Genomic DNA, 24,270 nt, shown 5'->3' with positions numbered 1-24,270 from the left:
TACATGAATCTGGACACGAGGTAAGTATGGTCAAACTAAGCAAGGCAAAGTAACCAAACAAAATGAAACAGCACAGGACAGCAAACACAAGGGCACTAAATAGGGGAACTAACAAGGGATAATTACACTAGGCAGGTGGAAGGGATAATTACAGGCGGGAAGCTAAATGAGGGAGCGGGGTCAAGACGACAGGAGAGCACATGGCCATCATAACAAACAATGGCCATTGGCCATTTTGTGCTTCCACACAAAACACGTGGGACTGTCATGATCCTGCCACAAGGCTATAGAAAAGCATGACAAGGTTTGGCAGGATCATGACAACATAACTAAGGTTTCTTTTAAAAAGGGTTTTATGTGCTTTATAGGGACTGCTACACAGCACAAAAGGACACTGCATTTCTCTGCACTTGATAAATAATCGAGAGTATTTCAGTTCAGTATAGAGTTCAGCTTGGAGTCAAAACAACTAATATTGAACATTGCTTCACCACCTACATTAATTTTGAATGCTTTACTTTTCAATTCACTGAAATATAAATCCACATAGATGTTGTCATTAATAATTTAACATTTGGTTTATGCTCTGGCCAACGATTACTAGGTGAGGGTAGTCCAGATCTTCTGCTCTGTGTGATACAGAAAGAAATGAAGGATAAGCTCTTGCAGGGGACGGCTGTTGAGTCCAATATGAATATGTATTAAAGCGCACAGCGATTTGAAACCCACCGTGTTGCTCAGAACGTCCCATCAACCGTGATGCAGTCGTCATGGCCGAAAGGTCAGAAGGAAATCGGAACAGCAGTCGTCTGTCGGGATGCACGACAACACTGAAAAACAAATCAGCTCCATGCTGCAGTATCCAAATGGAAAAACACCCCTTCTTTTATCTCATGCATTTGGGATTTGGTTGTTTTGGTGTTTGAAGAAGTAACCTTCAGAGGATCGCAGAATAGGGGTGGAACTGTGTTGTCAGCTGCCTATCTGCTGTTTGTCATCCAGCAGTGTATGTTTACTGCATTTTCAAAGAGCGTTGTAGTCATCATACCTGCATTGCATTGGGGTAGTGGATCAACTCAGGGTCTTTAAAGGAATCGTCCACTTTCAACATACATTTTCATGATAATTTACTCACCCCTGTAGTCATCCAAGATGTTTATGTATTTTTTTCTTTAGTCGAAAAGAAATTAAGGTTTTTGATGAAAACATTCCAGGATTTTTCCACATATAGTGGACTTCAATGGACTCCAAACGGTTGAAGGTCAAAATTACAGTTTCAGTGCAGCTTCAAGGGCTTTAAACGATACCAGACGATGAATAAGGGTCTTATCTAGCGAAACGATCGGCCATTTTTTATCAACTATACAGATCATGTTTACTGACGACTAAGCCAAATCTGAATCGAATGTATTTGGATAATGAAAATATCGGCACAGGGTTAATACTTTGAGGTCTCCCAACCAATCACAATGTTTAGCAGCAAAAGAGTTTTGAAAGTAATCCAAAATGATCAAGCTGCTTAGAGCTATTCATATGGATATTTATGGGTAGTCTTCAATAAATAGTGTACACAAGTGACATTTTTAGACATGCCAAAATGCCTTTAAACACAGCTGACTTATTGACTGCAATATTTCTCTCAGAATGTAGTGTTCTAAACTAAAAATTAGAATGTAAGCATTAAAAACTAAAAAAAAACATACAATAGTTTTAAATGCACAACGGTGTTGAATCAAAAAATCCTGTTCATCACTTAAAACAAAATGTAATATGGAAAATCAGATAGACTGCTCTGTTTCACCAATCTTAGTCTAAAACTCATAATTTACGGAATTTTCATAATATTTGCAAAATGATAACATTTTTAGATGGCAATACCTGACTCGCTGGCTACATATATGCAAAGCAAAAAAAAAAAAAAATGACACAAATGCTTGCCTTGCTCTGTTCTGCGATGCGCATTCATGACTTCACGTAATACATAACTACGTTATAAAAGGTCACGCTTGACATAGGCGGAACTCAGTACTTTCGCCTACGTCAAGCGTTTAACTTTTCAATGTAATTACATATTACGTGAAGTCATGAACACGCGTCACAGAGCAGGAACGCGCATTGCAGAGCAGAGAATGAACGCGCATCGCAGATCAAGGTGAGCATTTGTGTTTATAAAGCATATACATTTGTATTTTTTTAGAAAATGACCGATCGTTTCGCTAGATAACTTCATCGTCTGCTATCGTTTAAAGCCCTTGAAGCTGCACTGAAACTGTAATTTTGACCTTCAATAATTTTGTCCATTGAAATCCACTATATGGAGAAAAATCCTGGAATGTTTTCATCAAAAACCTTAATTTCTTTTCGACTAAAGAAAAAACCACATAAACATCTTGGATGACAACGGGTGAGTAAATTATCATGAAAATGTATGTTGAAAGTGGACGATTCCTTTAATGCTGCAAATGTTTCCTTTTAGAGATTCAATTCAATTCAATTTTATTTATATAGCGCTTTTCACAATGTGCATTGTTCCAAAGCAGCTTTACAGGAGAAAATAAGAAAAACTGAAAAACACAAAAAAAGGTAAAACACAGCACAGTGCATGGTGTTTATAGAACAAGCAAGATTATTCTAGTAAATAATATCTAATAAATGCAGTCTCCCAGTGGTTTATTTAGCATATTTTGCATTAAGTGAATGCTTTGCTGAAAAGATGTGTCTTTAATCTAGATTTAAATTGGGAGAGTGTGTCTGACCCCCGAATAGTATCGTGAAGGCTATTCCAGAGTTTAGGTGCTACGTATGAGAAAGCTCTACCCCCTTTGGTGGATTTAGTTATTCTAGGTGTTATCAAAAGTCCAGAGTTTTGAGATAGAGAGCGTGATGGGTTGTAGTGTGGTAGAAGCTCTGTTATGTAGGTAGGGGCTAAACCGTTTAAGGCTTTATAAGTGATTAAAAGAACTTTAAAGTCAATACGATACTTAATGGGTAACCAGTGAAGGGTTGATAACATTGGGGTTATGTGATCGTATTTTCTGGACCTGGTTAGAACTCTGGCAGCTGCATTCTGAACTAACTGTAGTTTGTTTATTGATGATGCAGGACAACCACTAAGCAGTGCATTACAGTAGTCAAGTCTTGAGGTCACAAATGCATGAATAAGCTTCTCTGCTTCAGCCACACATAAAATATTTCGCAATTTGGCAACATTTCTAAGGTGGAAGAAGGCTGTTTTTGTGACATTTGAGATGTGATTTTTAGATGACAGGTTGCTGTCTAATATAACGCCTAGGTCTTTAACTGTATTTGTTGGAGTAACAATGCAGCCTTCAATTTGCAGGTTATAATCCGAAATATTCTGCTCACGTGTCTTTGGTCTGATAAGTAATATTTCTGTTTTATTAGAATTTAAAAGAAGGAAATTACAGTCATCCAATGTTTTATATCTTCAATGCACTCTGCCAATTTGGATAGCTGGAAGGAATCATCTGGTCTTGATGAGATATATAGCTGAGTATCATCTGCATAACAGTGGAAGCTAATTCCATGTTTTCTAATAATGTTTCCAAGGGGCAGCATGTATATGGAGAATAGCAAGGGTCCTAAAACCGATCCCTGAGGTAATCCATAATTTACTTGTGTTAGATTTGATGATTCCCCATTTAAATGGACAAATTGATGTCTGTCTGCTAAGTAAGATCTGAACCATTGTAGTGCCTGTAGAGATCCACACAGTTCCCTTATCAATAACAGTCGGTGTGGAAGAGATGTGTACAGAATGCTTTTTATGTTTGTTTTGAGCAAATACATAGACATGATGTTTGGAAATGACAATTTCACTTCCAAACCTGCATGACACACAAAAGGAGATATTTTGAAGAAGCTTTGTGTAAAGAATTCATATTCTACAATTAAATTTGTCTATCAGACATTGCGCTATGTCAAGGATGCTAAACGTGTCTCTTCGATCACAACGTGCCAAGATTGAATAAGTTCACTGATTGCTTATTGAATCCAAGCATGCAGATATATTTCCCTTGCATAGCCCTGTGTATACAGTTGTGACCAGACTCTCTCTCTCTGTATGGTGAAAACATAGCTCTGGGATCAATTAGACCTGCTTTCACCCCGCAGACAGTGTTCAGTCGCGGAGACTGAGACCGTCTGGCTCATGTGAGAGGGGTGTTTTGTTTGGGTGAGAAATGTGTTCGGCCCTCATGACCTGCCCACCCACATATTGGTGTCCTTGTGAGCCCCAGGGCGGAGCAGACGTGAGTGGAGGGATATCCTTGCTTCCTGTACACACAGTTCCTGGATCTGTCAACAGGGCACACAGTGACCCACTGGCCTGAAACTTCTGCATTCTGTTTTCTAATCTGAAACTGGAAATTATTTTGTTTAATAACTATATTTTTGTGTTTGTGTTCTGGTGGTAGCCGGGGTGTTGCTATGCTGTTGCTAGGGTGTTTTGGGTGGGGCTAGGTGGTTTTCCATTTGGATTTATTTCCATTTATTTTAATTTCTTCTGAAAGTAATAGCAATAGGGTAGGATCAATAGCAATAATGATTTGTTTCGCCTCATACCCCATTCCAAACATTCTGAGTCATCCCCAGTATAAATAAGAAAATATATGTTTAACTTAGGTTTAACTTAGACAAAGTAATGTTGTTTTCTCTCCCTGAGGCTCTTCATAATGCTTTTATAACATCATAACCATTATCTAGATGTCAACGACAAATGTTTAACAGCTTCTTCAATGGATGAGTTTGCAAAAAGAGGCAAACCAGAAAAACAGTCCAGAACACTGTGTACTGGACAGATTCACAAGGATGGTCTAACGCATTGGCAGAGGCAAGAGCATCCCATAATGCAACAGCAGAATAGGTCAATATGCATAAAAAGAACCAAATACTAAACTGTAACATGTCTCAGCAGCAAGTGATAAAAATGTTCTTGCTAAAGAGATGAAAAAAAAACATTTTAAGCAGGTTCATGAAGCACAACTTCACCGCTGTGCTTCCGTAACAAACGTGTTACCGTAACATAGACGCATATATTATTGTTTTATCCATGCTTATAGTAGAGTATTTATTGTATGTTTTTTTAATCTCATTTGAATTTTAAATATGACAATAAAGAGGTTGAAACAGTAACTAAATATTTTTTTACTAGTTTTGGGTAAGGAAATTTAATTTCAGTAAAAGTTTGTTTAGTTCCTCTATAGTTTAATTTATTTCAATTTTTTAAAACATTCCAAACTGATCTCACAGGAAAATTAAACAATTTTACAAGGTGGCAAATTTGCAATAATTTTCAAAAACACAAAAAAGAATTATCAGAAAAAAAACAAGAATGAAGCCCCAAACCTGACGTCATCTGGGCATAAAACAAACAAATTCATAAATTAGCCACCTCGTCAAATAGTTACGAATTAACATGAGGCTGAGTTAGGATACACATTATATGTGGGGTTACAGCAGATTAAAAAATTAAAATTCTGTCATCGTTACCAACAATCTTCAAAATACCCTTTGGTGTTCAGCTAAAGAACAGATTTGAAATGACAAGCGGGTGGGTAAATGATGACAGAATTTTCATTTTTATGTGAACTATCCCTTAACTTTGGAAATGTATATTAATGAAGCTTTCCTGTAGCTCAGTGGTAAGCGTATGGTGTTAACAAAGCCAAGGTCATGGGTACGATCCCAGGGATTGCACATACTTAGAAACAAATGTGTAGTATAATGCAATGTAAGTTGCTTTTAAGCGTCTGCCAAATGTGTAAATGTAAATGAAGCACTTTCTCGTGAGAAGATGATATTATTCTTCACCAGCATGGTTGATCTGATACCGTCCACCCCACTGGACAGAACAGCAGCCTGTGTTACTGTAGAGAAACTTCACAGAAGGAAGACAAACACAAAATCTTTCTGCAGGGTGGAATCAGCCTACAGCTTTTATTGCACATTCCTGTTTGGTTTTGCTCTCACCACATCCTGGCATGATGTTTATGCAGTGCAGAAAACACATTGTCCCGTAGTTTCACCTTTCACCCCGTGAAAGCCTGAGGTCACTACATATACCAGACTCCGTTCCATTCAGGTACATATATTATATTTTTAATTTATTTTCTTTCTCTTTTATCATCAGTGACAATGCCTGCAACATGCTTCAAAATCGTCATTTTGGCAAACTACAAATAAATTAAAACACATTCATAAAACACAATTTGACATTTCAGGACAGTAATAAAGAAAATTCGGACGAACAGAAAGAAAACACAAAGAAGCATATTCTGCGCTTTTTAGTTACTTTCATTTTTTTTGGTGAAAAACCAAAGAAAAAGAAAACAAGTTAGCTAGCTAACAATCACAGACCACATGCAGATATAATACAACAGAATCATCTCACTCGTTTGGATGATTAACTCTGTTAGTTTGTTTCTGCGAACTACAGATCTAAACTATATCACAAAATGATGCTCTTTAAACCGCAAAACATCCAATTTCGAGATATTTTTGACTGGTTATAATAATAAGTTCTTGGTATAGTATCTCCTCTCGCTAAATAGGAAAACACACAACCACTTCTCAATAATGTCCAAACAGACTCTGGGGAAGACCAAACGCTCTTCATTAGTGATACAAGATACCGTCTGCAACCAGACACCGAACTTTGCAAGAATCCACCACATCTAGCGTGTTGCATTTGCGGCAATAACACAAACACAATATTTTCTGGTTGGTTATGACCGGAATAAAACCAGACTGCCTTTTAAGCACTATTTTTTCGGATTTTTTGATGCCCGTAACGGCATCAAACACATCTTATTTATTCAAGTTCAAAACGATCACTCTGAAGAAAAATGAAATCGTATAATTATTTACTTGCCGTGATGTTGTTCCAAAAGGAGATGCTAATGCTAATATTTAGCTTGACATCCCCAGCCCCCATTCGCTTTCATTATACAGACAAGGTACTCAGTAGTCTTTAACGTATTTTTTGTGCGTGTGTGTTCTATCGAAGACAGAAAATCATATAGAATTAGAACGCCATGAGGGTCGGTAAACAATACGACGTTCTTCGTTTGTTTCAACTATTCCTTTAACACACCTATTATGTTAAAACATGATCTTCCCTCTCGATCTATCCTATCATTTATATAGCATGGAAAGCACCATAGGTGGAGTCTAAAATCAACAGAGCTCCTATATCTCTACGCTCTCAAGATGCAGTCCTGTGCTGTTTCAGATTCACGCTGACATTTGAAGGAGAAGTCAATAAACATCAAGGCGTCGGACTGCGGCTCTCAGAACATCAATCAGGTGACTAAACGGGCCGCCCTCATTCCTCAAGGCTGCTGAACAAAGAACCCCCCTCGTTTCTCTCTCGCTCTTTCTCTGTCTGTCTTCTTCTGGCTTTTATCGACAGTGTCTGTACCAGGTACGCACTGACCCGCTCGAGAGTCCATTTTCTCAGAATGCAGTTGAAACGATGCAACGTATAGGAGATCTTATCATGGTTTTTGTCGGCCATTTTGTCACCACTGTTTGACTCCAGTGTTGTTTAAACGCACAACAGCACTTATGCAAAGTCGGAGCAAGGTTTGAAAAATCGATATATGAGCCAAAATAGTATTGAAGTAAAACAACACATTTGTGTTTGTGTGGATGTTTGGTAGGTTTTGGCTCTCAGGCCATCAGCTGTGACATTCAGCCTGCCAAGTTAGTGATGTCCTTATGCTGGCGCTAACAAAGAGCTCAGTCCGCTCATTTTCGGCTTTGTTTCGAGGTTAAGTGCCCCACGGGGACGAATAAAAGATTTCATATTAACCCCGTGTGCAAACATCGCCGTACATGTCACATGCTAACCGTGACTCTCTCGCCAGTACATGAATATCCCATTGGGACGTCGACATTCGCCATCTGGTATCTAAATCATCAGAATTAAGAGCTTTTGGTCTTCTCCGAAAACAAATAATAGAACGACCAACAGAGGCGGATCACTACCACATTTTTTTTTATCTTGGACCTCTGCGTAAGCAACAATAGTAGTTTTTTCTCCATTGGAAATCGATGACCATCTACGCAACACAGTGATGTCTACGTTTTGCCACACGCATAGAGTAATAGAGAGAAAGAGAAGAGCACAGCTCTACATAAATTACAATCATCATGTTGCATCCAACCGTGAAAAACAACAGCCAAAGAGGAGGAAACGAGAACAACGGAACCTCGAATGTACTGTAATGATCTGCCAATCTATTAAGTATTAACAAAGTCATTTGCATGTAAATGGGGGCAAGTCTGACGCTGTTCAGTGCGATGCATTGTCAGCTATTAAAGGAAAAAAAGATGGCCGGGACGGGGAAGAGGAAAGAGAAGGAAACATACAGACAGGTAGACAGTATGGTTGTGGAATTGGCGCACATTTCACTTTGCTTGGAGCGTCGTTCCAAATTCCTCAGCTGCGTGTAGCCGTAATGATGCCCACTAATGAGTAATTGTGATGTCACAGCCAGCAATTGTGATGTCACAGCCAGTGTCCATGGCACCTTGATGAAGTGTGAAGAACGGTCAAGGCGACGGGACTGTGAATGTTCCGAGATGTGCGAGATATGACGCGGTAGCATTTGTTTTGTTCGCATGGTTAAGTTTGATGATGAAGAAAGAAGATAACCCAACTAAAATAGCCATGTCAGGATCGCCGAGGAAGGTGCTGACATCAGCCGTCAGACACGGGCGGGGAAACCCAGCCGTACTTCTCGTGGGTCTTCACAAGGCTCTTGAAGGTGGCCTCGGCTTCCTTGCGACTAAAGGCCTTCTTAGACTTGCCTGCTTTCCTGCAGATGCGGCCCTGAGGAGAAAACACAACGTTTGGATTTAGCTTTAAAGACACCCCATAAAAATATAAGTGAATTATTGAGTAAGAAAATATGAATAATGTCAGGTATTCATGTAAAACAAAGACATTATGCAACAAACATCCAATACAATAGGTACATGAATTTCACAGACAAGCAAGCTGAACATTTATAGTAATAATGTTATTGGAACATCTTTGAAAGGTATTCAGAGATTTGTTTGAGGCATTTAGCAACCAGTAAACAAGCACTTCTACGGTTTATTAGGCGTGGCCCGATTACTGGTTTCAAGGTATACCACGGTTTTAAAACCTCACCTTTTTAAAACCACTATACCGTTCCCAAAGTATGAGCTTCGTCTCATCAAAGACGTGAAGTGTAGGAATCCATCAGGTTCTGTGCTATTTTTTGTTCATGCTTAATTTGTTGTTTGCTCATCTGCATTTAATGTATTTATATTTATACATCTAACCGCTGATTTAACCTGACATACTGTTCATGTTTACTACTATTCCAAATACTTTGTTTTGCTTAAAAATACAATAAATTGTGTGAAATGGGAAAAAGCAGGTTGTTTACCCTGGCATTTAAAATAACACACCTTAAAGTTGCAGCGCAATACCGCGATATGTTACGCACCACACCGTGCGATCATACCGTCAAAATCTCATACCGGCCCATGCCTACCGTATATCATCTGCTTTGGCCTCAATTTAATATTCAGTATCAGTTTTGTCGGCCTTAAATGTCATACAAATGAAAATTGTGATTTGTTTGACATGTCAGATGGATTCTTCTATAACGTTGTAGAATAGACCAGACTTTATATCTGCTGTCAGTCTGTCTCTGCAAGACTAAATATTAACAGATGAAAGATTAGCGTAGTTGTGGTCAAACAGGAATAAAGACTGGGGATACATTCCAAAGTCTTTATAACATAATAGCAATTCATAACATTTTGTTCAACCTGACCGGTTCTCAGCTAATATTCAATGTTATCTGCTACAGAAAGACCTTAAAGTGTCAGTCACAGCTATTCTTTACTTCTTAAATGCAGGGCAGTGTTTGTTAATTACTAAGAAGGAAATTACAGACGATTTTGATATGACACGCAATGTTAGAAACATACGTTAAATGTATTTAACATTCTAAAAGAAGTGCTTTGTCTACAGAAGGCATCTGTACGGCTTGCTGTGTTGAAGCACTTGAATCAAAGAACATCTGAAGATTTCATTTCTCTCAGTCTGTCTGATCTCTGATAAGTCTGAGGATTACAAATCGAGGCATGAAATGTGTGGGAGTGCGACGCTTGTTTACCTGTTTTCCTCAGTTCTTTTCATATATATCACGTAACAGACATGCAGTACTTGTGAATAACTGATTGTGGTGTGAATAAATGCTGGTAGGATGCACCAGTTTCAAAGGTTTCTCAATTTTCAATTTCAAAGCTGACTGCTCTGAGCTTTGAAGACACAGCAAATCAAGAAGCTGTGCTTTATAAAACCTCAGGCTGAATTATTTAAATAAGCTTTAGCTGCACCGGGTTCATCCTTTTTACTGGTAAGACACATTCAGACAGAATAAAAGTGATGCAATGGTGCATTCACAGTAAAAATATCTAGTTCTACTATATTATATTATTTCCACTGAGGTGATCATTATGAAGCATAACAAGGGATTTTCAAGGAACGTCTTTGTGAATGTATCAAGATTTGACAATGTATCTCCCTTTTGTTAAAAGAACCAGTGATCATAAGACTCCTTTCAAAGGTGAAGAAACAACCCTGCTTAGATAAAGTCAACATGAAATACATTTACATCTGTGATCTGAAGCATTTTGGAGCAAAACTGGGAATTCAAAGAGACAAAAATACAAAACTTATCAATCTGGAAAATACTGCATTGGGAAAAGTGGGCGGTACTTTCCAGAATGTCAAATGAAAAGGAAAGTCATTTTAAGTCATTGCATAAATAATTACAAAGGCAAACACTGGAATAAGACCAGGATTACATATTAAGGACGTAACAAGGATTTTATGTTGACTTACATTTGATCAGTAAGGGTACAAGAATAAACACATACTTAATGCTGCACAGTGCACACAGAAATCTAGTGGCTCATACTTGTACAGTGATGAATCAAAGTGTTTAATAAACCATGTCTCTGACTCACCAACCCCTAAAGCTTCATCTATGCTCTGCCAATGGACAAGAGCATAAGAGAACAAGCACTAAGGACAAGAGAAAGCACTTTTGGCCTAGCATGCTCAAAATGGTCGCCAACAACCAGGCATGACCTAACAGGCGCCTTCACAATGGGAAAGAGTTTCTAACCTAAAGTGCGACAGTAAGATGCAGTATGCCACTGTAGTGAATAACCAAACAAAAAAATAACAATTTAATAAGACCAAAAAAGAGCCTGAATATGGTCTTAGAACATATTATAAATGTGCATATTTAATGCCATTGTAAGTATCAAAAAATGAAATATTTTCTAATAATTACTTATATTTATTTACTTGCCCCATTTTTTCATAAATCACAAAATGCACTGTTTGTTGCCATTAAAGGCACAGTTCACCAAAAAATAATGTAACCAAACCGTTTTTGGCCATCATTGACTACCATAGTAGTAAAAATTACAATAGTGGTCAAAATTGCACTTTTTTGCTTTCCTGAATTCTTCAAAATATCTTCTTTTGTGTTCAACAGAACAAAGACATTTATAAAGCAATTTCCCTACTATGGTAGTCAATGGTGGCCACGAAATGTTTGGTTTCAAGCATTCTTTCAAATATCTTTCTCCGTGTTCATCAGAACAAAGAAACGTATACACATTTGGAACAACTCAAGGGTGAGTAAATGAAGACAGAATTTTCATTTTCGGGTGAACTGTTCCTTTAAATAAAAGTAAATTGGTAAATTATATGCACACGTATGTATTTGGCAGATGCATTTATCCAAAATGACACATATTATCAGTGTGTGTTTTCCATGGGATTTGAACCCATTGCCGTTGCTTTACCAGTTGATCTACAGGAGCAAAAGTTACACTTTAAAGCTACAAAAGATCTAAACAAGTAGTCCATATGACTCGTATATCCCATATATCTTTACACTAAAAATCGATGATCATATTAAGTCAAAGGCAATCCTCTCCTTTGCCATAGCACTCAATGTAAATGATCCCTGCTCATATTCTGTTTACACTCTTGGTTCCTAGTTTTAAATTCTTATGTAGAATCTAGATTTCAGTTTTTTTATTATGCGTATTATTAGTATTCTGTACTTTAATATTACCTCTCATCTAATATGTTTATTACTTGCTTATTACTCAGAAAAGCTGTCCAGACCTATATTTCACTGCGAATTGCATCCTGTGTATAAAACAAATTGAATTATATATTATACTATTCGAGGTTGCACATTTTCCAACTTTCCAAAATAACCATTTCAAAATTAAGTATAGTAGGCTATTCTTCGCCGCATTTGAGTCATCTAAAGTTAGCAGGTTGTGTCATCGTGTTACAGTCAGGGAGCTTCGTTCTATTACACCGAGTGATGCAATTTGTGTTCTCGAGTATGATTTTAAAGGTACCGAAGAAGAGAACAAAAAGTATCCCAGAATGACATTCTCTTTCTTAAGAAGCTGAATTCAAAGAAATGATAAAGGCCATTATCGAATGCTATCACCTTTTCTTTGACAACAGTTCTTTGAACGACCTGACGATGACAGTCCTGCTGCTGAGGAGGCCCACGGCAACTCGACAGCAGGACTGTCATCCTCAGGTCGTTCAAGAAGGAAAACGACTGTTGTCATAAAACACAGTGGGATGAATGACTCTGATGTTTCGTCTGAGAGTGGAGCAAAGGATGTGATATCTGTTCACTCCAATGACCCTGACACCAACTTCCTGCCCAAAGGAACGGTGTTTGTGCTGCCGGAGCCTGTGGGAAATGAAGGCAATGATTTTCGCAGCAGACGAGATCAAAGAGATGCTGCTGACAGACGGAAAGGATACGAGAATGAGAGGGTAAACTGCACTGCGTGCGGTCAGCAGGTGAATCCTTACCAGTGTGACTCAGTCTATAGGCACCACAAGCTTAACGTGCTGATCTGCAAGAGCTGTTTTAAGTATTATATGAGTGACGACATCAGCAATGATTCGGAGGGGATGGACGAGCAATGCAGGTGGTGTGCAGAAGGAGGCAGTCTGATTGGCTGCAATTACTGCAGCAATTCCTTCTGTAAGAAATGTGTGCTGCATAACCTGGGTAGGAAAGAGCTGTCCAGCATCCTAGAAGAAGAAAGGAAACTGGGTACTGTTATGTGTGCAGTCCCAAGCCATTGGTGGAATTGGTGTTGGCAACTTGGAACAGGTTCAAAAACCAAGATCAGTTCGAGGAAAAACTTTCCTGTGGTTAGAGCATGGCACTAGCAATGCCAAGGTCATGGGTTCGATCCCAGGGGATTGCACATAGTCAGAAACAAATGTATAATGCAATGCAATGTAAGTAGCTTTGGATAAAAGCGTCTCCCAAATGCAAAAATGTAAATGTAAAAGCAAAGGGTGATCACGGAGCGCCCTTTGTGATAAAGCCTGGAGGAAGCCCGGTGCCCTCGGCAGGCCTTTACCAACGAATGCAAAGGTTTGTAGACGTTACTTCATCTCTTAACCACTCTTTCAAGGCAATCGTTCCAAGTGGAGCAGGGGAGGAAGTGAAGGAGGAAGAAATGAGAATTGGGAAGCTGAGGATGTTTCGTGCCGTCTTGGATGATCTACAAGTAGCCAACATTGCATTACAGGAAGCCCAGGACCATGAGCTGACCAGTGACAAACATTGCAGCGGTGTTGCTATAGAAACTAATAGGCCAAAAGGGAAGGCAAAACGGAGAAAGTCAATGCCGCCACAGAACTCTGCTCTCACTAAAGAGCTAGTGGTCAAACTCACTCCTGTACTAGTCTGCAAAGGAGCTATCACCTCCACCTCTCTTTCCATCCCTCCATCACCTGAAAGACAAAAGACAGAGAGCAGCATAACAGATGGAGAACTGGAGAAATGCGGGGCACAGGTGGAGGACAACAGGGTGGAGATCGAGGTAACGATTGAGGAAGAAGAGGAAGACTTACTGTGGTAATGATGCTGAAGAGGGCGACAATGAGGGGTGACAATCGGCTGGTGAAAACCACGCCTCCAGACAGTAGCTCTTGTAAGCGAAACCTAAAAGATAGATTATCACCGTTGTCTTCATCCTCTTCCGCATCTTTGAGGAGGGGTTCACAGGACCAGGGGTCAATGACAAGGGGAAGAGCTCGCAAAGTCGCCAGGATGATGGAACATGGTGGGAGTTCCTCAAGCGAAGTTGGGGGACAGGAATTGGAGAGCGGGCGAAGCAGTGACTCGGATGATCAGAGGATCAAACCGCTGACAGAGGGCATCACATTGCTTGGCTCTGGAAATTTTCAGCAGTCTTCTGGTGATTAGATGGACATCCAGCCGGCTCCTTGTCTGTGCACGATGATGATTAGAAAATAGGTACGATTCTGTCCACACACACATTGTCCCAACACAGGTCTTCTCCACCGGACTCCTCTGGCCTGCCAAATCCCACTGCAAGAGTTTGGAGCCGACCCTCGTTAAAAAGCATGTCGCATACATCAACATGCACTACCGCCAGACAGGGCTTGTAACATCACTCAGTAACATTAAGCACAAATGAGATTTGACTCTGAGACAGACAATAATGCAAAGTGTTATATAATGAGTCTTATGGACTACTTTTACAAAGCGTTTATACACCTGGCAGTACAAACCACCATTTACTTTACTGTTTTTTACACCATTTACTGTTGTTTAGAAAAGAGCTCTAAGACATTCTACCTAGCATGTCAAACAGCATACAATCAAAACATTAGTATGGGTGAACTATCCCTTTAGGAGCAGCATCAGTTTTCTGCATCTGAAGCATTATCATATAAATGACATGCCACTGCAGGCTACGCATGAGATAAACACTCTCACCGACCCAGCATCCACTAAGTGAGCAAACACAGAATGTAGTTTCCGATGCCCCAGGACTGAGGTCGGTCGAGTGCCAGTGCTGATGTAAGACAGCAGGGACAGCGAGACAGAAATAACTCTCTCTTCCCTCAGGCTCCTATCGGTCAGACTGAGCTCTAATGGCCCAGAAGTAACAGCGTGAGCGCAATCGAGAAGAGGCTGCACAATCTCCCCAAGAAAAGCCTGTGATTTTTGGATTAAAAGGAACCAATGGAGCCTTAATTAAGCTTTATTGTGTTTACCGTCTCTCTTGGAAATCGCTTCCATCACGCATGAGATCCCATACCAGAGCGCTGGAGAGGAAGAGGGGAACGCATGGGGAGTCGTGTCAATGTGAATACAGGTTTTTTGCATCAGCACTTCCCCTGCAGCGTGCTAAAGGCATCGGCGGCGTTCGCTGCGCTATTTTGGTATAGCGCGCATCGAGCGCAGAGCGGTACCCATGTGAAGTGCCTGATGGGTAATCCTGTGAATGAAGATCAGTCAATGGCCAGGCTCGGCCTTTGTGCATTCTGGGATAACCCGGGAGGCGATTACATAACCTACATGTCCCAGAGAAGGGTAAACAGCATTGCCCTCTGCATCATAGCACCACAAAGATGCCTGTGTGTGATTTATTCTGGCATGCTTACGTCACAGGACAAAGAGGACGTGAACTAGTGTTGTCAAAAGTACCGGTACTTCGGGTCCAAGTCGGTACCTAAAAATAAAAAAGTTGTCGGTACCTAATTTTCACAAGACCCGGTAGTACCGACGTACCGGGTCAACCGGGTACTGATGCTCTGTCTGACAGGTTGTCAGTCGGAAACTATTCATAGACGCAACAAGACGTGATGAGCGGATAAGAGCGGCTCCGATCCACAAGAGATGCGCACAGAAATACTTCAGATTAAAGTCATATCACGAAGAAAACGAACAGAGTTTTGTTGTGAAAGGAGGAAACATCCGGATTTAAGTTAACAAGTTCAAGCGGTAAGTTTCAAATTCTGTTTGCGTTTACATTACGAATGTTGTATCATATGTTAAGTTAAAGGTTACATTAAAATAAACATCCCTGTTTGCGTGTTAATTTGTTAGCGCCAATGCTAATCCAGTCACGTGTCCTTGTTAACCATTTAATGCTTTTATAACTGTAATGGAGTAAAATAAATGGGAGGACAGGATGGGGTTTACAGTACCTATTTTATTTAGGCCTATCTGAAATCTATGTGCTAGAAAACTATCATACTAACTGTATGACTAGCAATGTGTATGTCTTGGATAGATAACTCTATTAGGTTTAAAAAGCCACATTTAAACTAAAGAAAAATATATCTGTTGCATTTATTATTTTAATATACAGTTACCTTAATGCAAGTAATCTTGTGTAAATGCAGTATTAAAAACTGAGGTTTGTTCTAATATTGCATATGCATGTTTGTTCAGTCAGTTGACTTACTAAAGTTTATTCTATTTGTCTTCTACAGCAGCAGACTGAGGAGGATGTTCATCAGCATGAAAGACCCCAGTGAGCACACAACAGTTTCAGCAACAATTAACTTATACTTCATGTATACAAAATGGCATTGCTTTCTATACATTTATATTAACAATGAGCTTTATTAATAAAATTGTGTTTCAATTAGCATGTACTGGTGTTTTGCTTTGGTACCGAAATTGGTACCGAGAACCGTGGAATATTACTGGTATTGGTACCGACGTGACACTAACGTGAACTATGAATTAAATTTTCCAAAATATCATCTATTGTGTTCTGCGGGAGAAAGTTAGTCATACAGGTTTGAAATGACAAGGGGGTGAGTAAATGATGATAGAATATTCATTTTGGGGTGAACTAACCCCTTAAGGTCCTTTCATTTCCAATCATTTGGATTATTTTATACTCAATAGTCTGTGGTTGTTCAAACAATGTAGGATGATATAATGTTTCTATTATGTTTTTGATTTACAGTAAAAAAGAAAATATATACTGGTGACTGGTATTCAGAAACAGTTTACACCACCAGAGCACAAATTAACAAAAACTTCCGTTCATTTTTTAAATGACTGTCAGAGCGCTTTAACGAAGGAGATTTCATTAAAACGCTGAAATATTATTGACATTAAATGTATTACATCCAAGGACGATAAACCATAAATGCTCTGCGGTAAAAGATGAAACGTGGCCCGTCGTTTCTTTTTCTCACACAATCACTGCATGTTAATTGGGGGTGTGATGTGTCAGCAGCTAAAATGGTAATTACCCTTGAGTGCTTTGGGGTCATCTGAGGAAAAATGGTTATCCAGTCACTGCCGCCTCAGGCTCATCATGAATTTGCCATTTAAGAGCTTCTGACATGTCGAGGTAAGAGAAGCTGAAAGGGCCCTTTCTCTTAAATTTACGGCAGTGGGTTAATGGCTGGCTTCTACGTTGGATATGGATTTGCATCCATTTTCATGATCCACGCTAGTGTCTGCAGTCATCCACAGAGCAGTACCATCTAATGACCAGTGTGATCTATCTATGTAGCTAATCTAATCACATTAATAGTTAAGACTGCATGCTTCCCTAAAGAAAAATGATCTAAAATAGCACCAGATTAAGGTTATTTGTCTTGAAACAATAGCAGAACCCCCTTGGTGCTAAAATGGCATCAGATTAAGGTTCTTTATACTTGAAACAATAGGAGAACCCATCTGGTGCTAAAAATAGAAGAAGATTGCGGTTCTTTGTCTTAAAACCACCGCAGCACTCATTTGGTACTAAAAATAGCATCAGAATAAGGTTTTCTGGCTTGAAACAATAGCAGGACGTCTTTGGTGTGGGTTCCATAAAAACCCTATATTGAACAAAACTCGAATCCGCAGGAAAATCAAATAATTAAATTTAGGTTCTTCGTGGTTCTAAATTGAACTAAATTATAAGGAGTCTTCCTCTTGAATGTCCCATTTAAAATGCAGTAGAAAATATTTATCATCATTTACTTAGCCTCAGATAGTTCCAAACCTGTACAAATTTCTTTGTTCTGCTGAACACAAAGAAAGATATTTTGAAGAATGTCAGTAACCAAACAGATTTCACCCCCCATCGACTCCAATTGTATTTATTTTCCTTACAATGGCAGTAAATGGGGAATGAGATCTGTTTGGTGACTGACATTCTTCCAAATATATTCCTTTGTTCGGCAAAACAACGAAATTTATACAGGTTTAGAACAACTTGAGGATGAGTAAATGGTGACAGAATTTTCATTTTTGGGTGAACTGTCCCTTTAAAGATCTGCATATTATGCAATGTGACATAATGAAACAACCATTACACTTCCCTACAATGTCCATTGGAAGTGCGTAGTAATAAGCAATATATTCCCTTATGAAATGTACCATGGTTATATTATCATTGTAAAAGTGTAGTAACTATGTAACAAAAAAAAGGTTTCAACTATAATCACGGTTCATTTTTGTAAAGGGAATTACACTGTCATTGCTATGCAATTACATTCACATGCAATATGCAACATGGACGCTATTGGGATACGTGGACTTAGAAGCTTAATAAATTGATGGCTTTTGCACTATTACATACACTGAGCTGCCATGTTGATGGCGAAACATCACCAATCCACAGATGCAAAAAATGGAGTATGGTGTCAAGAAAAACGACGGTGAAACCAATGCGCACGAGCCACTCTCACCTGTCCTTTGACCAGACTGGCAGCGAACTGCCTCATCACGGCCTCGACGGTGTACGCGCTCGACCAGCCGCGGGGCGTTAATAACTCCATGCAGATCGCGCCGCCGTCCAGCACGTATCCGTTCTCCAGCCGCGGCGTGAGGACGCGCATGAACGGCGGAGAGAAGGGGAAATTGTCGGGGAAGGTGACATTCAGCAGTATGTACTCGGTGTTGGTCTCCTTCATGTCCTGCCACAGCGCCGAGTCCTTGTCCACCTGGTGCAGCTTGACGTTCCAGTCATAGAGGTTATCGTCCGCCAGCTCCACCGTTATAAAGTTATCACCTAGCCGCCGGATCTCCTGCAGCTCCTTCATCAGTCTCCGCGTCCGCACCTGGGTGCAGTGCTGTCGGTTCGCCGCGAGCGGAGGCATCATGGATGCGCTCGTCGATTTGCTACCCCCCGTTTGCTGTTTCTCCTTCGCGTCCTTGCTCGGTTTGTCCTGTTTGGCGACCGCCTTGTCCTTACCGGACACGTCGAAGCGCTTGGCTTTGATTTCTGGCGTGCTGAGGATGTTGTTGGTCTCGTTGCTGGCGTTGCAGTGCTTCGTGTTGTTTTTCTGACTCCCTTTAGTCCCTTTCAGTGAGCCCTGGTGGTGATGCTTCGGGTCCTCCGTATCGCGGTCGTGCAGGCGAATGAGGCCGATTTTGCGCAAAAGAGTCGCCATTGCGTTTTTCGGTACGAAATATTTACAGTTCTCCCGATCGAGATGCGCGTAATGAAGCTCGGAAGATATGACCGCACAGCAGCCCGTCCTCAATGCATAATTTCTCCGCACGGCTGCACTGAAACACAAGATCGATACGTTTATTTATAACGCATTTTACATATTGTACATACACTCAACGCGCATATTTAAAAATAAATGTCTGGATTGTCGATTTGAAATGGTCGACTCTATGCAAGACACTATCATATGCGACAGACAGACACATCTTCACACAGTGTTTAACTCTTTATCTCATCATTTGTAACACAAACTCATTTTGTTGTTGCTCCGCAGGCTTACCCCGATTAATCGTCTGATTGCACCAAATCGTGAAAAACATCTGATGATACCCACAGAAGTGCAAAGATGGTGTAATTACGCCGGTCTACACCAATAATTCCCTATGATGCAAAGCCTTTGATGAAAGCGCAGCTGATGCAGTTGTAACGTTGCTCGAAATAAACCGGTCCGATAAACTGGCACGGAGTGTGCTCGCACACACACATAAAAGAATAGCAGAAGCGGAGCGCCTTGGATCGGCTGGCATCCGCTGTACCCGGACGGAATGAGTAATCAAGTGTCTTGCACGCTTTATTTTTTCTTCCCACCCGTATTTCGACAAGTCCCGCCCCAGAACTGACCACTGTTTGCTGGGGTTCTATGACTATATGATTGACTCCTCGTTTGTCCAATCACTGATCGGCTGCAAGCGCATTACTAACCAATCCTGCCACCGGAGGCGGGGCTTGTCGGGATACAGGTGGGGGGATAAATAATGCGTCTTTGCGCTAATGTGCAGAGGAGGAATGGGGGTCGGACTTCCGACGCATCAGCTGTGTTATGCCAATGAGTTAATACACCCCCCTTTAGTCAAGCCCTGTATTAAAAATAGTTTTTTTATATATTTATAAAAGCGTTTTTGTCTGTATAAACGAACCGAACATGTGTGTAGTAATGACCAATCATTTTATATTTTTGTTATATATATCATGTGTGTGTTGCATTGTTAGAGGAATGACGTCAAATCAAATGTTTTTAGAGTAAACGCTGTAGATCTTCCAATATTCTTGTAACGTTGTCCAACAGAATCATTTGCAGCAATCGGAAACGTTTTGCAGCACAACGAAGTAGTCTGTTACCAAGGTAACAGTGCATTCTCTGACGCTATTGGTTACAATGCTGCCGTAAAGCAAGACGCTGTCATGGGAGCTACGTAACGTGAACAGATGTCCGTCTTTTGTTAATACTTTTATAATTTCATCCCAATAAACTTCATCACATACTTAACTTTATGTAAACACAGGCCAACATGGCGGAGAAGTTTGATAATCTAGAGGAACACCTCGAGAAATTCATCGAGAACATTCGTCAACTCGGGATTATCGTCAGCGATTTTCAACCCAGTAGTCAAACGGGACTGAATCAGAAACTGTGAGTTATCTTTTAACCTTAACAGTATTCCGAAATATAATGATCGATACAAACATAGCTCAACTATTATGATGTTTGTTTGAGTTTCCCTGACGCTGCAGTGATTGTTGTTTAGCTCACTAACAGTATGGTTGACTAAATCGGTTCGTGGTTGAAAATCTGGTTATTCATTTTTGCAGGAAATTTATGATTACTGGATTACAAGACATTGAGAAATGCCGACAACAGCTTCATGATATCAATGTACCTTTGGAGGTGTTCGAGTAAGTCATTTGTAATAATTAACACAAACAAAATCGTTCCTGTCTTTTAACAGTAATGTATATATTACTACAATGCATGTATTATTTGCATATTATTTATACATGTTCTTTAGTTCCATACTACTTTAATTTTTTTTGTCAACTACTTATGGGTTCAGTAACTGTGTAATACATAATCTTGTTATGAACTATCAGTATTGATTTTTCAACTATGCTCACAGATACATTGATCAGGGCCGTAACCCTCAACTCTATACCAAGGAGTGTTTGGAGCGAGCGTTGGCTAAAAATGAACAGGTCAAAGGAAAGATTGACACCTTGACGGTGAGTATTGGTCTAGTGTTTGCAATCTGAACAACCGGCTGATTTTTAAGTGCAAGCAGTTCTCTTTTTTTATTGAAGGAGATAAAGCTATAGGTGCTAGTGTGCATTGGTGCATGGGGGTTAAGTAGTAATACTGATATATGAAATATATTATTGTTTAAAATTTATAATCTTCATTTCTCCATATTAGATGAATGACGGACAGCTTTGGTAGGGGTGTAACCACTGTAGTCAGTACAAATAAATGGGCAAAATTACAGTTTGGGTCATTGGTGTTTCTGACTACTTTATAGAAATTGATGGAAAGTTATACTTTATATGCTAAACGTTTGTTACGAATAAAAAACGTTGATAGTGATTGAATTAGCTGAATTAAACTGTGAAATATGTATAATAAACAAATTATAGTCTATTCGAGTTGATCTTACTGAGCGTCTCTTATACCAACCAGCACATTTTTAACTTTATGTACTATGTTGATAGTGTTGCCTCTATTTTTAGAGTAATTCTAGTCTTATGTAACTATACCTTTAGATAGAGTAAAAAATCTGTAGCTTAAACTGCCAACTGCATATTATAAATGTAAATAGATTAAGCTTTATATCAGATGCTAGCAAACAGACCATGGGCGGTGGGTATAATCTAAAAAAGACACACCCTCATACTGTGTTCTGTGGTTTCTTTTATTTTTTTCAGAAATTTAAAAGCCTCCTTATTTCTGAGCTGGGGAAGGTTTTCCCTGAAGAGATGGGTAAATATAAGGCTATTCATGGCGACGACCCTCCTTCATGAAACGTTTACCAGTGCCATACAACTTCAAATACAAGATGTACATATGTTGATATTAATATAACATGTTTTTTAAGATCGAAATCATAAGTCAAATATGCAAATTTTTACAGCTTTTTCATCTTTCTATTTGCCTTTGTATTTCACAAGACAATGGTTGGAGAACTGAGGGATATTTTGGAGCATTCTACAGTGAAATGCCTTTTTTGTCATGCATTGTAATTTTCGCAGCATATTTTTATTTTCCGTTGAATAAAATGATTATTTTGTAATCATAACAGTCTTGTGTTTATTTGAACAAGTTTATCTCTGATGTAATACAAATGTCTTTACACCTCCTCTTGGTTATATTAGAGGAAGTTTCTTAAGGGTTAAGCGCCGCTGTCTGGTGTCGTGATAGAATTGATTTGTAAGTATCCTCTTTTGGCCACATGACATCATTGCCTAAGAGTCTGGAGGATAACTGCGAAACGAATACCCTAGATATCATCCCAAGGGCAGCTTTTTCCTGTGACGACATGCAGGTGTCTCGTGACGATAATGATTTAGAGTAAAGTTCTTTATTAATTCACATGCTATTGCAGTCAGAACATGAATGGCTGTCTTTCAGAAATGAATGATTTGTTATTAGCACGGTAAAGCTTTATACTTTGACTTATACTTAGATAAAGACTTCAAATATTTGTATCCCTGAAATGACCTTTGTCCAAGTGGTGGGGGCTTTAACTTCAAACTTTGACCATCTGCTGTATGGTTAGTCACTGAATTGAGCGCTCTTATGAGACAATAACATACACAAAGTATATTATTAATAGACAACGGAAACATTGTTAGTGAAATGCACAAAAGGTATTGAAAAACTTGTTCTTCCCATTCTTCTAACAGTTCTGTTTGTTTTCTACACTCATACATATAAAGGTGCTGAAAAGGTTCCTCACAGCGATGCCATGAACCAGTTTTGGTTCCACAAAGAACCATTCAGTCAAAGGTTCTTTAAGGAACCATCTCTTTTTCTTACCCTTTTAAAATCTGAAGAACCCTTTTTCACCACAAAGAACCTTTTGTGAGACAGAAAGGTTCTTCAGATGTTAAAGGTTCTTTATAGAACCATTTAGACAAAAAAGGTTCTATGGTATCGTGAAGCACCTTTATTTTTAAGAGTGTATGCTGCCTACCTTCATAGAGAAGATGTAGTGGCAGAATACAGAGATACACTTGTAAAGAAACCTCCTTTTCAGATACTGGGGATGTCGAAGAGGTGGCGTGCATGTTCTCACATGTAGTGGGAAGCAGTCAGGCTTTGTTCACTGCCTTGACATTTTTGTAACTGAATAGCGAAGATCTTGTGACTCATGAAGTGAATAATTTGTTAATCTATAGTATGACCTTCATTTCAACAAACACCTCTTCCACCTCCACTGGCTTGGAAGTGATGACGCATGCCTAAACAACATTCAAGAAATTTGTATCACTCAATTTCTTGTACCAATCATTACAGTACTAATATTACTGCACATATTCATATTAATGTATGATTTCGAAACCAAATAGTATGTATGGTGTTACGAGTCGACAGATGCTAGGTGTTGTTAATAGTTACTAGCTTGTTTCTTATTGGCATAAGTTGAAAAAGACCACCAGTCTCTATGATCATGATCATGGTATCCTTAAAAGGGATAGTTCACACAAAAATGGAAATTCTGTCATTATTTATTCACCATCAGATCGTTCCAAACCTATATACATTTCTTTGTTCTAAACACAAAGGAAGATATTTGGTAGAATGTCATTAACCAAACAGATTTCATCCCCCATTGACTCCCATACACTGTAAAAAAATTCACCAATTTCAGTTGCATTCAATTTTTAAGTTAAATCAAATTAGCTTTATGAGACAATTGAACTTAATTATATTGAACTGACTTAAAAAATCGAATCGTAATCAAGCGGCAAACTTCAGATCTCTCTAGTGAAGCCAACACGGAAGTGACTTAAACTGCAATTCGTCGACTGGCCGCTAGAGACTGGCTCCAAAAGCGAGCAGAATCTGATTGAGCCCCATGTTAAAATGCCCATGTTAAAATGCTGTAAAAAAAATTACAGCAGAAAAAACAT

General features: G+C 39.3%; 3 protein-coding genes across 4 annotated transcripts; 2 read left to right on the top strand and 1 right to left on the bottom strand.

Moving 5' to 3' along the window:
- Positions 1-5,912: 5,912 nt before the first annotated feature.
- ube2ql1 (ubiquitin-conjugating enzyme E2Q family-like 1) lies at positions 5,913-19,921 on the bottom strand. The gene is made up of 3 exons (XM_057355088.1): positions 19,649-19,921; positions 18,602-19,424; positions 5,913-8,857 (listed from the first exon to the last, which is right to left on the bottom strand). The coding sequence occupies exons 2-3, from the start codon at positions 19,304-19,306 to the stop codon at positions 8,726-8,728; spliced, it is 837 nt and encodes a 278-aa protein (XP_057211071.1). The 5' UTR covers positions 19,307-19,424; positions 19,649-19,921; the 3' UTR covers positions 5,913-8,725.
- LOC130567149 (transcriptional regulator ATRX-like) lies at positions 12,691-13,903 on the top strand. The gene is given in 2 exon segments (XM_057355089.1): positions 12,691-13,180; positions 13,183-13,903. Coding segments are annotated over 2 exon segments (591 nt in total). The 5' UTR covers positions 12,691-12,697; the 3' UTR covers positions 13,291-13,903.
- A 399-nt stretch (positions 19,922-20,320) lies between the features above and the next one.
- On the top strand, positions 20,321-22,427 carry med10 (mediator complex subunit 10). Of its 2 annotated transcripts, none has more exons than XM_057355090.1 (5): positions 20,321-20,566; positions 20,652-20,779; positions 20,959-21,042; positions 21,264-21,366; positions 22,063-22,427. In XM_057355090.1, the coding sequence occupies exons 2-5, from the start codon at positions 20,658-20,660 to the stop codon at positions 22,156-22,158; spliced, it is 405 nt and encodes a 134-aa protein (XP_057211073.1). In that variant the 5' UTR covers positions 20,321-20,566; positions 20,652-20,657; the 3' UTR covers positions 22,159-22,427. The 2 variants fall into 2 exon arrangements, with proteins under 2 accessions (XP_057211073.1, XP_057211074.1); XM_057355091.1 differs by having other exon boundaries at positions 20,523-20,576.
- Positions 22,428-24,270: the final 1,843 nt, after the last annotated feature.

The sequence above is a fragment of the Triplophysa rosa genome, linkage group LG16, assembly GCF_024868665.1.
Source record: "Triplophysa rosa linkage group LG16, Trosa_1v2, whole genome shotgun sequence".
Classification (NCBI taxonomy): domain Eukaryota; kingdom Metazoa; phylum Chordata; class Actinopteri; order Cypriniformes; family Nemacheilidae; genus Triplophysa; species Triplophysa rosa.
This window is presented reverse-complemented; position numbering and strand designations above follow the sequence as displayed.